This window comes from Abramis brama (assembly GCF_963993115.1).
Source record: "Abramis brama genome assembly, chromosome: 11".
Lineage (NCBI taxonomy): Eukaryota > Metazoa > Chordata > Actinopteri > Cypriniformes > Leuciscidae > Abramis > Abramis brama.
Genome location: NC_139973.1, coordinates 29,027,174 through 29,043,943, shown reverse-complemented (window position 1 = coordinate 29,043,943; position 16,770 = coordinate 29,027,174). Strand labels below are relative to the sequence as shown.

Below are 16,770 nucleotides of genomic sequence, written 5' to 3'. Positions count from 1 at the left end.
CTGATTGGTCAGAGAGAATCGTCACTATTCACTGCGTCATCATTGCACGCGCCAGACGGAGTATCCTGAATAAAAAAACAGCAAAAACAAAAATAAAAACATCCAAAAACAGCATACACTCGATTTCCTCCATTGTCCTGTGTGTGTGGGTAGCGGGTGTGTCTCGCGCGTCTCGCGTAAAAGATTAAGTCACGTCAGTTTCCTGCGGCGTCGCTATGACGACCAGGTACTATTGTGGAGGTACTATCTGCAATGGAAAACGGAGCGAAAAGCGAGCCGAGCCGAGCCGAGGCGAGTCGTGTCGAGTTGAGCTGGTACTGGTAATGGAAAAGCGCCATTAGAAATAGTCCTCAGATGCCACGTCTGTAATTTATATCAAAACATCTAGCATTAATTCGATCTCAAACAGCTTAATTTAAAGAAGTTATTACTCCACCACGTGCGTCAAGTCAAGTCAAGTCAAGTTTATTTATATAGCGCTTTTCACAATACAGATTGTATCAAAGCAGGTTCACAGTATTAAATTAAAATAATACATCAATGTTTGTTTCTAGTGGAAAACGTCCACGTTTGGTAATGCTGATCAATAGTATTGTTGATTGATTAATTAAATTAAATATCCCCAAATATCCCCAACTGAGCAAGCCAAAGGCAACAGTGGCAAGGAACCGAAAAACTCCATCAGGTGACCTAATGGAGAAAAAAAAAAACCTTGGGAGAACCCAGGCTCAGTCGGGGACCAGTTCTCCTCTGGCGTTTATGAACTAGAGGTCGGATTTAACGTAAGATTAAAAGTATTATAAGAATGCCTGGCTGAAAAGATGCGTCTTTAATCTAGTTTTAAACTGGGAGAGCGAGTCTGAGCAACGAACAGTATCAGGAAGACTATTCCAGAGTTTTGGAGCTAAATGTGAAAATGCTCTCCCTCCTTTGGTGGATCTGGATATCCTAGGTATGACCAAAAGCCTCGAATTTAGTGATCTTAAAGAGCGCGATGGATTATAGGGCGATAGAAGATCCGTTAAATAGACTGGAGCTAAACCGTTTAGGGCTTTATAAGTCAGTAGCAATACCTTGTAATTAATACGGAACTTTATAGGTAACCAATGTAGTGATGATAAAATTGGTGTTATATGATCATATTTTCTTGATCTAGTAAGAACTCTAGCGGTGGCATTTTGGACTAACTGTAGCTTGTTTATTGAGGATGCAGGACAACCGGCTAATAAAGCATTACAGTAATCTAGTCTCGAGGTCATGAATGCATGAACTAACTTTTCTGCATCAGAAACTGATAGCATGTTACGTAGCTTAGCAATGTTTCTAAGGTGGAAAAAGGCTGTTCTTGTAACATATGAAATATGATTTTCAAAAGACAGGTTGCAGTCTAGTATAACACCCAGGTCTTTTACTGTAGAGGATAAAGTAACAGGACATCCTACTATGTTAAAGTTGTAGTGTGAGAGGTTTTGTGGGCGTTTTTTTGAACCGATGATTAGTACCTCTGTCTTGTCTGGATTTAATAAAAGAAAATTGCGCGTCATCCAGTCTTTTATATCTTTAACACACTCTGTCAATTTGGATAATTTAGCGTTTTCATCTGGCCGTGATGAAATATAGATTTGAGTGTCATCAGCATAACAATGGAAACTAATTCCATGTTTCCTTATAATATTTCCAAGTGGCAGCATATATATTGAGAATAACAGAGGGCCTAACACAGATCCCTGCGGCACTCCATAGTTTACTGGAGTTATGATCGATTTTTCTCCATTTAAATAGACAAAATGGTAGCGGTCAGATAAGTATGATCTGAACCAGCTTAATGCTTGTCCTTGAACACCAGTATAATTTTGTAGTCGATCTAAGAGTATTGTGTGATCTATAGTATCGAACGCAGCACTAAGATCAAGTAAAACTAGTATTGAGATACAGCCTTGGTCAGAAGCTAAGAGTAAATCATTTGTGATTTTAACAAGCGCAGTTTCAGTGCTATGATGCGGTCTGAATCCAGACTGAAACTTTTCATAGATGTCATTTTCTTGCAAGAAAGAGCCCAGTTGGGCGGACACAACTTTTTCTAGTATTTTAGACATAAAAGGAAGATTTGAAATGGGTCTATAATTAGCTAGATTATGTGGGTCTAATTGTGGTTTCTTAATGAGAGGTTTTATAACTGCCAGTTTAAATGTTCTTGGAACATGACCTAAAGATAAAGATGAGTTAATAATATTGAGGAGAGGCTCTTCCACTATAGGTAACACTTCTTTCAGTAGTTTAGTAGGTATAGGATCTAATAAACATGTTGTTGTTTTAGATGAAGTGATAAGTTTATTTAACTCTTTTTGTTCTATAGTTGTAAAGCACTGTAATTGTTCTTGCAGGGTGATAATTGAGGCTGAATTATAAGGCGCGATTGAGGATTGAACGTTTACAATTGTGGTTCTGATGTTTTCTATTTTCTCAGTGAAGAATTTCATGAAATCATTACTACTAAACTGTAACGGAATATTTTGTTCAGGTGACATCTGTTTATTTGTTAGTCTAGCCACGGTGTTAAATAAAAACCTAGGATTGTTTTGGTTGTTTTCTATTGGCGCTTTTCCACTGCATGGTACGGTACGGCTCGGTTCGGTACGGCACGCTTTGGCGCTTTTCCACTGCATGGTATGGTACGGCTCGGTTCGGTACGGCTCACTTTTGGCGCATTTCCACTGCATGGTACGGTACGGTACGGCTCGCTTCGGCTCGCTTTAAATGGTACCACCTCTGTTGAGGTTCCAAGCGTACCGTACCGATACTAAAATGTGACGTGAAAACACTGCAGATCACTGATTGGTCAGACAGAATCATCACTACCAGAGTCATTGTATTTACGACACGAGACACTAAACCCGCTAGATTTAAATAGCCAGTAGACAACAGCCAGCGCTGTAGCGCCTGTTTTAAAAGTATTTGCTTTAAAAAAAAAAAAGAAAAAAAAAAAAAAGAGTATAAACTTCAAAAAAAGAAATGGCTGAATCGTGGTCAGTGGACGAGGTGCAGACGTTCCTCTCGTTGGTTGCCGAGGAGTGGATGGGGAAACACGGAATGAAAAATTCGCATTTAATATGATGATATCATGGCAGTAGAGACGGCAACTATAACGATCAGTCCCACCCACTTTGAAGCGGTACTAACTGCAGTGGAAAAGCAACCGAGCTAAAGCGAACCGAACCGTGCCGTAACGAGTCGAGTCGTACCACGCAGTGGAAAAGCGAAGCGAGCCGAACCGTTCCGCGCCGAGTCGAACCGTACCGAGCCGAACCGAGCCGTACCATGCAGTGGAAAAGCGCCATATTAGTTTGCGGAGGTGCTCAGCCCTGGCCGCTTTTAGGGCCTTTTTATAACGTGACATACTGTCTTTCCATGCGATTCTAAAGACCTCTAAATTAGTTCCATTTACGCTCTAAATTAGGGGTTTCTCTCTTTAGAACATGTGTAGTATTGTTGTACCATGGTGCTTTACTTTTCTCTCTGACCTTTTTTAATCTAATGGGTGCAACAATATCCAATTTTCCAGAGAGAATGGTGCTCATAGTGCTAGTTAATTCCTCTAGTTCATCTGTTTGTTTAGGTTCACTGAGCAGCTGAGACAGATCAGATAAGCAATTTGAAAAATTATCTATGGTGGATGGAAGGATTGTTCTGCCTGATCGATAACGCGGCGCAGCATGATATATTACAGGAGTACGTAATATGCAAGTTACCATGTAATGGTCAGTGACATCATCACTTTGTGGAATGATATCTATATCGGTTGGATCGGTTCCATGTGATATAATTAAATCGAGTGTATGATTAAAACGATGAGTTGGTCCGGTAACGTTTTGCTTGACCCCAAAGGAGTTTAATAAATCTGTAAACGCAGCCCCTAACGCATCATTTGGATTATCTACGTGTATGTTAAAATCTCCAACAATTAATGCTTTATCGACATTGACTAATAGGTCTGAGAGAAAATCTGCAAACTCTTTTAGGAAGTCAGCGTAAGGCCCAGGCGGTCTATATACGGTAGCCAAGGCTAGAGATAATAGGGATGTTTTTCTAACATCTAAGAGCATAACATTTAGTATAAGTACTTCAAACGAAATAAACTTATAACCCGTTTTCTGAGTAACATTGAGAATATCTCTATAGATTGTTGCAACACCGCCGCCACGACCAATCAGACGGGGCTCATGCTTATAGGAGTATCCTGATGGAGTAGACTCATTTAGACTGAAATAATCATTTGGTTTAAGCCAGGTTTCAGTAAGGCAAAGTACATCGAAGCTATTATCTGTGACTATTTCATTTACAATAACTGCCTTAGGTGTGAGTGATCTAATGTTTAGAAGACCTAGCTTTAGAAATTGTTTTTGTTTACTAATAGCAACATTTTCTGTTTTAATAACAATTAGATTTTTCCTAGATCCTGCAGTAGATGTATTATTTGATCTCACTAAACGAGGAATAGACACAGTTTCTATGCAATGTTCTACACTAGTATTTATATCAGTTAAATTGCTGCAGCAGAGACTATGATTTGGACTTTTGGTTACTAGTCAAAAGGTATTTAACGGTATTTAACGGGAAGCGGTCCTGACACAATGATTGTTATTTCAGGCGATGTGCTGCGTACCGTATCGATCAGATTCCTGAAGTCTTTCTTCAGAACCTCCGTCTGGCGCAGCCTGATGTCGTTCACTCCCGCGTGCAGGACCACAGTTTCGACGCGCTCGTCACCGTTCAGGAATCTCGGGAACACGAGCAGCGATTTCAGAAACACGAGCACCAGGAAAGCAGTGACTGTGCACCTTACTTTTACCTAACGTAGCGTGTACGTGCCGAACGATGGAATCGCCGATGATCACAGCATCGCGTTCTGTTTCACGAAGAGGGGAGAAGCGGTTTTGGGTGGATATCTCGAAAACCGGGAGGGTCGGAGAGAGTCTTGGTCTAGACCTGACTCGCGTCTTCCGCTGCGGAACCATCCAGGCTTCGTGGTGGCGTGTTGGAGCCGGAGTGAACGAGACCATGGCTGATCACGACCTCGGCGCTCGGGACCGATGCTGAGAAACACACGGAGTATACGAGGTCGGAGTCAGCGGGTTAGTAACGTTAATCACTGATTTGTGTGCATCGGCGCGTGATGTTTCAAGAGCTAAACGCCGGTCTCTCAGCTCGGCTTGTCTCACTAAAAGGTCGTGGATCTGTTTCTCAACAGCTTCCAGCTCAGACTGCAGTGCGTGCAGCTCAAATGTGTCCTCACCTGCACCAAAAGGTAGACTACTTACATCTGATATATTCGCCATTTTAACAGATGGACAGTAAGTTAGCAACGACGCTACCAGTGATGCTATCAATATTAATACTAATTTATGACTGAAGTCTTGGATATAATCCGTCTTTTTAGTGGTACGGGTGTAGAGTAGACGCACGATAGGCGAAAAAATGTTTGTTTGTAAGTGAGTGTGGAGAAGACGCGTTCAGCCGTGATCCACAGGAGTAACCTATAAGAGTATCCGTTGTTGGATCACTAATAGGCTTGAGACGCGTCTGCTCAACAGTCCGTGTTGTAACTATGAGGTTTGAGCAGCAGAGCTTCTCAGTGAGGAAAAGTAGAAAATGTTCGTTGTAAGTGATGTTCGTGACGTCATAAACCAACGTGGTTGAACAACCACTTTGCGATATGGTTTCGGGAAACAGTCGTGACTAGCAAGTCAATTTCTTCAACGATGCATCATACTATGGTAGTGAAGCATCGAGTTATGTCATTGTACGGGAAACGCACCCCAGATTGGCTCCATCATCTTTTATAGGCATACATGATAGAAAATGTGTTCGTTGTCTGTGTAGGAAGGAGTAGGCCTATGTCATTTAAAAAACGTACTCGGTTACCTAATGTAACCTTGGTTCTCTCTAGAAGAGGGAACGAGTATTGCGTAAGTTGCTTACGCTACGGGTAAAGTCATCTTTTCTCGAGATATGAAGCCAAAAAATTATCCTTAATTTTTTATTGATTGTCAACCAGAGCATGTGAGCGGAGTGGAGCGGGAGCGAGTGTGGAGCGGGAGCGGGCGGATCTTGGACAGAGCGCAGAGCGGCATTTTTAAAAGGACGGAGCGTCGCCTTATTTCCCGCTCCAATTTCGCTCCAATTTCGCTCCGCTCACACCACGAGTCTGAAGCATGCTCAGTCAAACCTAAACCAGGATCCATCTGTCTTGCACAGTCATCAACAGTAGACTATTTTCAGTCAAAACTCGGCTCAATAATGGAGTTCAAAAAGTAGGCTACTTCAAAAAGGAAAATGAGAAGTCATACAGGTCAGGTGTACTATTAATATAACTAACTAACAATGATAATGTGGTACAAGAAAACGAATGTGGAGACATCGTTTCAGTCAGCAAAGATTCATTTTGGAATCTCAAAAGACACATGGGGGAAGAAAACGCTGGGAAGAAAACAAAAGGTTAGCAAATTGAATACGGTAACTTGTAACAAAGTGTAAATTAAATATAGCGTAATATTCAAACAAATTCGTTTTTTCATTCAAGTAGACCTAATGGTTCGTTTTATTTAGCCGAATTTGTGTCGTCCGTAATAATATTTATATTATTAGGCCCATTTATTCGTTTAATTTTACAGCAGTTTGTGTGTATGGAAGCCAATTTAAATTTTAATCGTGCGCGTTGCGCAGAAGTTCACTTATCAAAATTCTGGCCTTATAGTCAATTTACTTTTAAAAAATGTATCATATTTTTGTTTATATAATTTTTATTTAGATTATTAGGCCCATTTATTCGTTTAATTTTACAGGACTTTTTGTGTAGGCTATATTCCTTCTTACATAGGCCTGTAATTTGAAATAAAACATTTCTATTTGAAAAATGTTGTTGTTTCTCATTAGTTCTTTAGGAGGTAAGGCTGTGGTCTAAGCTAAAAGTGATATACATGTAGATTTTTTTCCTTTTTTGGAGCGAGCGGGAGGCGATTTGAGTGGAGCGCGAAGCAAACCTCATTGAGCGCTGAGCGATAATGAGCGGAGCGGCCTGATGTAGCTTTGAGCGGGGGAGTGGAGGGGTGAACAGTTCCGTGAGCGATGAGCAGAGATTCTCACCGCTCCACTCCGCTCACATGCTCTGTTGTCAACGCAGTGCAGCAGCAAGCAGACCTAGAGCAGGCTATCTAGCGCGCTCATTGGCTTCTCTGCGGCAACTGCAGCAGTCATAGCCCGCCAGAATGGGAGTGGCTTAGCGTATAAAAGGAAGGGCTCGGAGGCTGCTAACCTGGTTTTCATCGACTGAAGCGAAATGAGCTCGTGGCGCGAGCACAGCGGGTTACGCAATACTCATTCCCTCTTCTAGAGAGAACCGAGGTTACATTAGGTAACCGAGTACGTTCTCTTACGAGAGGTTCTCTCGTATTGCGTAAGTTGCTTACGCTACGGGAACCCCTTGTCAGCGCCCGTGCGTGCCTAGCATCCACTACATGAGTCCCAGGGGAAGCCCGGAGAACACAGATAAGTGGGAATCAGGCGGCCAACAGAGTGGGCCAGCACATGTTTCATAAGCACATAGTAGGGGGTGCAGAGCGGCGCAGCCACTTAAGTCCGTACTGAACTTAAACGACCCCTTATAGTGCAGCTCAACCAGGAGAGCTAAATCGAGTAAGAGTAGCCCGCGCACGATCAATCTGGGCAGGGCATACATACAACTTAGACTGATAGAAGTTTAGCCTGCAAGGCGGGGACTTCCAGGTTGTAAAACCTAACAAATGTAGAGGGGGAGGCCCAGCCTGATGCCGTACAAATGTCATGAATAGAAATCCCGCTGGACCAAGCCCACGACGAGGCCATGCCTCTGGTGGAATGAGCCCTGATGCCCAAACTGCAGGTCCTTAGACGCATAAGCTGCCGCAATAGCATCCACTATCCATCTGGACAGACTGTGTTTCGAGGCGGCGAGACCCTTGGTCCAAACGAAACGACCAAACGAAACGAAGAGCTGCTCCGAGCGCCTGACAGCGGCGGAGCGCGTGATGTAGATTCTCAGTGCTCTGACAGGGCAGAGGAGGTTACTATCGACCTCGCTGCCGGATGCCGGTGTGGTGAATAATCGGGTCCGGCTGAAGAAATGGGTCCGGGCTGAGGACCCAAGCAATCCGATTGGCTCAAAGCCCGTTTTATGGGTAATCGCTTTAGTGCCTGGTTACAAATCATACAAAATCACTTTATTATAGAAGACGTTTGTACTACGTTATAACGAATCATTAATGTATTTAATGTATTCTAAAGTATACGTTTCATATACTAGTATTTAACCGAAGCTATAGATTGTGAAATTAAACATTTCTCGTTGGTAGTGTTTTTTAGTTAGCTTAGATAATAGCATAGCATACAGCTAACGTTATCCGATGATCGTGATTCGTGCTATGAGCTTTTCCTGAGCTTATACTGCACTGATACTGCCTTACCATATTCACAGCCATTCGTAATGCAATTATAATTATGTAATTATTTTGTACACTTTTATTTATTAAAATATTCTTAAAATAATGCTTATTTGTGTATATTACTATTTTTCGTATTACCAGTTTAGACATTTAAATAAATTACAGAATGCTAGCTATGTTTTGTGGGTATAAATATTAAATCATACAACACAATAACATTTAATGTAATAAAATGAGAGAACCAAAACTTATATAAAAATTTAATTAAATTACACAATACAATACATAATGAATTCAACTGAATTATGAGATGTAATATATTACATTTTTATTAACACAAAACTACAAGCAAAATGCACATCGTTTTAGGACATTTATAGAGCTTTTTAAAATACACAACAATACAAAGCAGCTTTAAACAAACATACTCTAGTATGTATTTACTTTCCTAAACACTTTTGTGATAGTCCTCTGGCTATACATTGTGGAGATTTAAAAACAATTAATGTTGAGTTAGCTGTGTTAAAATATTTAATGAACTGTAAGGTTAAAGTTTTTTGAGAGCTAATGAGACACAAATAGATGCAGTGTCTTTTGCTGTATGTAAAGTCAGATCTTTAGTTTGAAGTAAATTCATGTTGTATGTGCAGTCAATTCTTTGTGGAACCATCCTAAGGCCTAGATGATGCAGTCAGTCAGTTTCCCCTTTAGATGGTGCGGTCGTGACCTGGTAGGTGAGGAGGCTGGACTAGGTGTCATGGACTGACTTGAGGAACTCTGTAAAAACACACAAACAACATGTCACATGCAACTGTACACTTGCAGTCCTTAGTGCTATGGAACATCACTCACTGTTTTTGCTTTGATATGCAAACTCAAAGGTGCAACGCAGCTTCAGACGTAGTTAGCTCGTTGAACCTGGGTGCCATGGATGGACTGGCTTAAAAGGCTATTTTAATGACACACTCCACAAGATAAGATATATCAGCCCAAAAGTGACTGAAACCTTCCGTTCGTCTCAGTATTGTAAGGCTGATCTGTACAACAAAAGATAAAAAAAAGTAATTACTTAATGAGTTAGTTTAATGAGTTAGTTCACAAAAACATATAAAAATCAGCCATCAGTTTCTTCCAACATATTATCAAATGATACCAGGGTGAGAAAATGATGTGTTTTTTTGGTGATATAAAAAATTCGAGTACTTATTTGTACCAACACAATCCCATAAAATGCTTACCTCAGGAATCAATTCACACATTACAAGGTCGATATGTTCAAGCTTTTTGTCCTTCTTTTGCTCAAACACAATGTTGTCGATGTGTCCTAAAAGTTCCTCAACATGTGCTGACAAGGCTGGATGAAAGCTCTTAGGTTTTGCCATTTTCCCAGTCTTCATTTGCCACCATTTGTTCCACGTGGGTTTCACCAAGCCTTTCACAATTCCTTGAAACAACTCCTGAAAAAAATATTTAGTATAGCAAACAATATCTAGCCATTTTAAATTTTGTAAGGTCTTATATGTACCTGAATTTCAGCATCACTGACAAGAGAACAAATTCCCTTGTTTTTCCTTGTTCCCTTGTTTTTTTCAACAATTTTTTTTCCACCTCCTCAACTGTCCTAAATTTAAAAAATCAACGATCTACTTGATTTATTAAACTTTTAAGTTGATTTATATGAATGAGGACACTCATTTTACACATACCTTTTATACGTCATATGCTGAACAGCATATGCTGCCATTGATGATGCGTGATATCTTCTCAGATGCCACAGATCTTCTCCCTGTATCACCTCGTTTTTCATAGAGGTCCATTTGTCCCTCACCTCCATTTCTGCCATCTAATGCAATAAACACAGTTGTTAAAGTAATGTAGATAAAAATAAAATAAAATAAATAAATAAAAGCATTTTTTTTAACTTACTGTACAAACCAAAACCCCACAGTTGTTAGAGTCAGCCAGCCTCCACTGTTCTGGGTACTCAACAGTCCATTTTCCCAAGTCCCAAGTATTTCGGAAGGCATTGCTTTTGTACAAAAGAAAAAAGAAATTAATAAATGTACATTAGTAAATAAAGATCACAATTTTAACATTTACAAAGCACATAATACCATAGTATAGCCAGGTCCATCGCAGAAATTGACTTGTAGTTGCCAGTGGGGTCGTAAACTCGAATACGATTCAGCAAACCATCCAAGACCTTTACAACATAAACAGAAACCGCTTTAACCGGAGTAACAACTGTTGAGCAAAAATTTATTTTTTTATCCACACATACCCACAAAATGAAGTGGTTTCCCTTTTCGGGGCTCTGTCCACCAACAATTCTTGGAATAAGGACTGTGTCATTCTCATCAAGGTCCTTTAAAATATTTTTAAGTAAATAAGTAAGTAAATGTGTCCCCTGCCACTGAAATTTAATTAATAGATTTTCATTTACCTTCAGACAAATTAGAATTTGGGGCCCCTGGGACCTTTCTATAAAACTCCTACTAGCCAATTAATGTTAGAGGCTGAAAATGTTAGTTTTAGGGTTAGGGTTAGTGAATATTTTTGCCTTCGCTCTACAGACCGGCGCTTTCGGTATGTCGATCGGGGCGGGCCCAGGGGTCACCGTGCCAAATTTTCTATAAAACTCCCACCCACCCATTAAATGAATGCATTTGCCACAGTGGTTTCGCGAACACCGCTTGGAAAGGGCCGATCGACTAGGGGGAGACATTTTCCATCTCGCCACGGCCCCCTGGAGCGGGCGGAAAAGTTTGGTGTTTAAAAAAGTTTCATTCTCGTTAATTAAACCACCCCTACTGTACTAAGCACACTCGACTGAACACATCACACTCATTTTCAAGTCATTTTAGTGCTTGATGTGCATAAAAAATGCAGTGTCCGTGAAACCATTATTTTGCATCCTCTGAATAGGTTGGATCTGGGACATTTATGTGTTTTTGCTCTCCCGTCATGTGTGATATCAATTCTCGTTAATTAAACCACCCCCACTGTACTAAGCACGCTCAACTGAACACATCACACTAATTTTCAAGTCATTTCAGTGTTTAATTTGCATAAAAATGAGTGTCCTCGAAACCACTATTTGGCGGCAAAATAGTGGCTTCGCGGACACGGTGGTTTTTAAGCTCAGCTTTCGAAATATTTTGATGAAACCTGTTTATCAGCACTCAGCGGGCTCCCCTGAGTCCGTAGCACCAAGTGTCATCCCAAAATTCCACTGTCCGTGAAACCACTATTTTGCACAGTGTAACAAATGCTACCTGGGATCTCCATATCTCAGCTCTGGAAGGCTCTAGAGCCTCCAATCTTGCACTCCTGTCTGCGCATCAGCACCCTCTATCCGAATCCAAGGTTTCAAGAAGATCCAAGAAACTTTATTTTTCGACCCAAAAAAAACGACAGGGATAGATAGAGAGACAGATAGATAGATAGATAGATAGATAGATAGACAGACAGACAGACAGAGAGACAGATAGATAGATAGATAAGATGACCTTATAGTATTAAATAAAGTTTCTCGGATCTTCTTGAAACCTTGGATTCTGATAGAGGGCGATGAGGCGTAGAGATGAGTGCAAGTCCTGGCTCTCTACACCTCTCCTGAGCTGAGATATGGAGATCCCTTTTTAAATATGTACAAATAACTTTTTAACGTATGCTTTTCTGGTAATAGGGCTGACACAATGAGCGTGTCCCTGTCTTTCAGATATTACATGAACTCAAAGAAAAGAAGAGAACACTTGTCTTCTACCATCAACTTCATGAAAGGCAGATGATGCAAGGAGAAGTAGAAAAATCATACTGAGGGACATGCCATTTTCAACATTTCTGCAAGATGCTGTGCACAAAAATGTGATTAAAATCCTTTAAAAACAAAAGAAACAGAAATTAATTTATTCTTATATTATTAGACATATTATGGAAACTAAATTATAAAATATTTTATTTGTTTTATGGTTTATTAAGATTTACAGAGCTTTTTTTTCTAAGGGACACAAAATGGCACGTTTACGTATAATGACCCAACTTTGATAGGACTCATTAGATATTGCTTGATGCTGCAATATTTTTTTTTACCTACAAGAGTCTCCTAGGATAGAAGGAATGGGTGGATATTCCGGAGCAACTTGGCATTTCTGACTGACCATTTGCCATCTTGGTTTGGAGGGGGAAAAAATCGAAGCACAACGGCTTGCCACTTGGTTTAAATATATAGGATGATGCACCAGGGTGGGTCCACTGAAGAGGATGATGTGCAACTATGCCATCAAAACCCGTGCAAATTTAAGAATTTTTTTTTTTAATAGCTGTCCACTGTAGTGACCACTATGCATGAAAGGGTTAATCCATATAAAACAGCGATTAATCTTGCAAAGTACGTTTTGGTGTTACTGCTATCATTACGTTAGTAATTCATTAAGTTAACTAAAAAGTGTCGCTATGTTGTGAGAAGGTATTCCTTTGCAGAGATCCCAACCGTAACTAAGCATTTAACAAACAGAAAAAAGTGACATCTCATTACCAGATGTTCTCCAGTCCTAAAAGTAAAACAAAAACACAAACAATCTGTATTTAAAAGATCTTTTAGAAAGTCATGGACTCTTTTGAGCCTTTGTCAGTGATACTCTGAAATACTTCCCATCCCATACATGAAAAAAATACATGCCATGTTGGTGATATCATATATATATATATATATATTAAAATATTCTTACATAGGCTATATAAAATAAAATGACACAACCCTGTCTCTTTTTGTTAAATTTCAGTTTTATTGATCAATAATAGCAATAATGAAAGTATAAGTAGCCATTCAAGTCAAGAAATAAAGTAATTAAACGATTCAGTCAAACATAAGTCAGCAGGCTACAACGTTAAAGATAAATAGCCTAAATAATTTAACGTTATATAAAGTTATGAAACTAAAACTTTGCCCTCAGCCAAAACGATTTGCCAGGGAACAAAATATAGATTAATGATTTCAAAGATCGTCCCACAAGACGAATTATATCTCATGTTTAACCACTCCACTAGACTAGAGAGCAGCAGCAGCTCTAGCCGAGGTAAGGCTGTTCCAAGCGGGATACATGAGCGCTGAACAACCGGTGATCCCTTGGATCTCACATCTCCGAAAACGTCAGATCAAATTTTTAAATAGGCGCTATCTGTATAAACAAACAACATATTTGAGCTTTAAACAACTACATTATCGACTGAAAAACTCTTAAAACTACATTTCGTGACACAATAACAGTAGTATTTTTAAATTTCGCGGTCTTTCTCCTGCTATTGACGCAACTTGAGATTTTAAATATTAGCTATAGAATATACACGATTTACATATACAATATAAAATTTAATTCAATCTTACCTTGCATATAGCAGCGGGATTTAGCATTCTACATAAAGCTACCACATAATAACACTAAAACAGCTCACGTTAGCTACAAGTTATCGCGAGAACAGATTTAGATCAGGCATACTACTGGCATACTAATGGGGTCCTCAGCCCGGACCCATTTCTTCAGCCGGACCCGATTGTTCATCACACCGGCAAGGCTGAGAGAGAAATGACCTGTGCTCTGAAAGGAGTGCCAATCACTTTGGGGACATAACCATGCCTCGGTTTGAGAATGACTTTAGAGTCATTAGGTCCGAACTCGAGACACGCGGCGTTAACTGATAACTCATGTAAGTCACCCACGCGTTTGACTGATGACAGGGCTATCAGAAAAAAAAACGGTTTTGAGCGTGAGTTATTTCAGATCCACAGTTTTTAGAGGTTCAAAGGGATGAGGGCCTCCAGGACCAGAGAAAGATCCCAAATAGGAACCGATGGGGGCCGCGGGGGATTCAACCTCATGGCTCCTCTGAGGAAGCGGATGATGAACTCGTTCCTTCCTATTACGTGGCCGTGCGTCGATTCAGCGAACGCTGCAATGGCCGCAACATACACTTTGAGCGTGGAGGGGGACCTACCCATGTCCAGCAGCTCTTGAAGGAAGCAAAGCACCCACGAAACCCCACAAGTTTGTGGGACTAAATTTTTGACGGTGCACCATTTATTAAACACGGACCATTTAGACGCGTAGAGACGTCTCGTAGAGGGAGCTCTAGACTGCGTGACCGTGTTCAGGACCCCTTTTGGCAAGACAACGGGTAACCGTTGATTATCCATGCATGCAGAGACCAGCGCTCTGGATGAGGATGCCAGATCGAACCGCGGGCTTGAGAGAGGAGGTCTCTTCTCACTGGGATCGGCCATGGGGCTGAGTCTGCCAGCCGCATTAACTCCGGGAACCACGTTTGGTTCTCCCAACGCGGGGCTATAAGGAGCACCGAGTGGCGCGTCTCCCTGATTCTCCCGATGACCTGTGGCAACAGTGAGATCGGGGGGAAGGCGTACAGCGGGCCGCTGGGCCAGGCTTGGGCCAGCGCGTCCTCGCTCTTTGAAAAGAACCTTGGGCAATGAGCGTTGTCTTCTGACGCAAAGAGGTCGACTTTCGCTTTGCCAAAAAGGCGCCACAGTAACTGGACTGTCTGGGGATGCAAAGACCATTCCCCCGGGGGAACGTTGTCTCTGGACAGTCTGTCTGGACCATCGTTCAGGCGCCCGGGCACGTGCACGGCTCTCAGCAAGCGCAGTGAGTGCTGAGCCAAACTAGGAGGCGTCCCGCCAGGGCGCAGAGAATTTTGGATCTGACACAGCCCTGACGGTTCATGTAGGACACCACTGACATATTGTCCGTGCGGACTAGTGCATGGTGGCCCCGCAGGTATGGGAGGAAGTGCTTCAACGCATTCTCGACCGCCATCATCTCTAGACAGTTTATGTGAAGGCGTTTCTCCTCGTCTGACCAGAGGCCATAGACCGGTCTGCCCTCGAAAAGAGCCCCCCAACCTAGGTTGGAGGCATCTGTCGAGATCATTTTCCAGTGCGAGATGACTCCCATTGTCACTCCCAACTGGTACCATTCGGCCGCTAGCCAGGGCTGCAGGGCTGAAACGCAGCCCTGATTCACACTGATTCGCGAGCCGCCAGCAGTCCAGGCTCGGTGAGGCACTCGTGCTTTCAGCCAGCGTTGTAGCGGGCGCATGCGCAGTAGGCCCAGCTGGAGCACTGCTGCAGCTGAGGCCATGTGGCCCAACATTTTCTGAAACGTTTTCAGAGGAACCCGACTGCCCTTCTGGAAAGACGCGGCGAGATGTCGAATACGGCGCACGCGCTGTGTCGACAATCTGGCCATCATAGCCACCGAGTCCAGCTCTATTCCCAGAAAAGAGATTGACTGACGGGGCAGTAATGAGCTCTTGGTCCAGTTGACCGAGAGACCCAGGCTTTCCAGATGGCTGAGAAGCGCTGTTCTGTGAGATATGAGCTCTATTTCTGACTGCGCCAGTATCAGCCAGTCGTCCAAATAGTTCAGAATTCGCATACCCTGTCTTCTCAGGGGAGCCAGGGCCGCGTCCATGCACTTCGTGAATGTACGGGGTGCTAACGACAGGCCGAACGGAAGGACGGTGTATTGATATACCCGACCGTCGAAGGCGAATCTCAAGAATGGCCTGTGACGGGGTATAATCTGAATCTGAAAGTATGCGTCTTTCAGATCGAGAGAAATAAACCAGTCCCTCGGGCGAACTTGCGCGAGGATTTGTCTGGTTGTGAGCATTTTGAACGGTCGTCTCATGAGATCTTTGCTCAAATATCTCAGATCTAAGATAGGTCTGAGAGCTCCGTCCTTCTTGGGCACGAGAAAATAACGGCTGTAAAAGCCTGACTCGCTCAGAGAAGGATGCACCGGTTCTATCGCCCCCTTGCACAGCAGCTTTGCTATTTCTGCACAAAATAGGTGAGCTACTTCCATATTCACTCTCGTCTCGGTCCGTGCTCGAAAGCGCGGGGGACAGCGAGCGAACTGTAGTGAATAGCCCTGCTTTATAGTATTCAGCACCCATTCTGACACGCCCGGGATCGCTTCCCATGCTTTTGCATGCATAGCTAGGGGTAGAATGGCCTCTGGGTTCCGGTCGCCGCACTGCGCGGGATCGGGAACCTGTATCCGAGGTATTGGCACGGCGTGCGCGCTTTCGATGCTCGAATACGGAGGCTCGCTGATAGCGGTGACTGGCCGGACAGCACTCAATGACTCGGTCACTTTGGACGGAGAACATTTTGTGGCGAGAAACCCGTGACACGAGAGCGGCGTCGGGGGTAAAGTGTTTATCAGTAAGTGTGAGCGCTCGTGAGTGGGCACAGGGCTTACGTTCACAACAT

General features: G+C 42.3%; 1 protein-coding gene across 3 annotated transcripts; it reads right to left on the bottom strand.

Moving 5' to 3' along the window:
- Positions 1-8,725: 8,725 nt before the first annotated feature.
- On the bottom strand, positions 8,726-14,041 carry LOC311092903 (uncharacterized protein). Of its 3 annotated transcripts, XR_014608329.1 has the most exons (8): positions 13,864-14,041; positions 10,759-10,842; positions 10,592-10,680; positions 10,404-10,506; positions 10,184-10,320; positions 9,716-9,934; positions 9,330-9,514; positions 8,726-9,254 (listed from the first exon to the last, which is right to left on the bottom strand). XR_014608329.1 is itself a non-coding variant. In XM_084129913.1 (6 exons), the coding sequence occupies exons 1-6, from the start codon at positions 13,888-13,890 to the stop codon at positions 9,233-9,235; spliced, it is 462 nt and encodes a 153-aa protein (XP_083986039.1). In that variant the 5' UTR covers positions 13,891-14,041; the 3' UTR covers positions 8,726-9,232. The 3 variants fall into 3 exon arrangements, 2 of the variants coding, with proteins under 2 accessions (XP_083986039.1, XP_083986040.1); XM_084129913.1 differs by lacking the exons at positions 9,330-9,514; positions 9,716-9,934; XM_084129914.1 differs by lacking the exons at positions 8,726-9,254; positions 9,330-9,514; positions 9,716-9,934 and adding an exon at positions 10,099-10,120.
- Positions 14,042-16,770: the final 2,729 nt, after the last annotated feature.

What these genes read in the sequence shown, in the direction of transcription:
- LOC311092903 (XM_084129913.1), bottom strand. Translation starts at nt 13,890, where the DNA reads ATGCTAAATCCCGCTGCTATATGCAAG. An exon ending in GAAACCACTTCATTTTGTGG is followed by an intron (nt 10,681 to 10,758) that starts GTATGTGTGGAT and finishes TATGTTGTAAAG; the next exon opens with GTCTTGGATGGTTTGCTGAA. An exon ending in GTGGGGTTTTGGTTTGTACA is followed by an intron (nt 10,321 to 10,403) that starts GTAAGTTAAAAA and finishes TTATTGCATTAG; the next exon opens with ATGGCAGAAATGGAGGTGAG.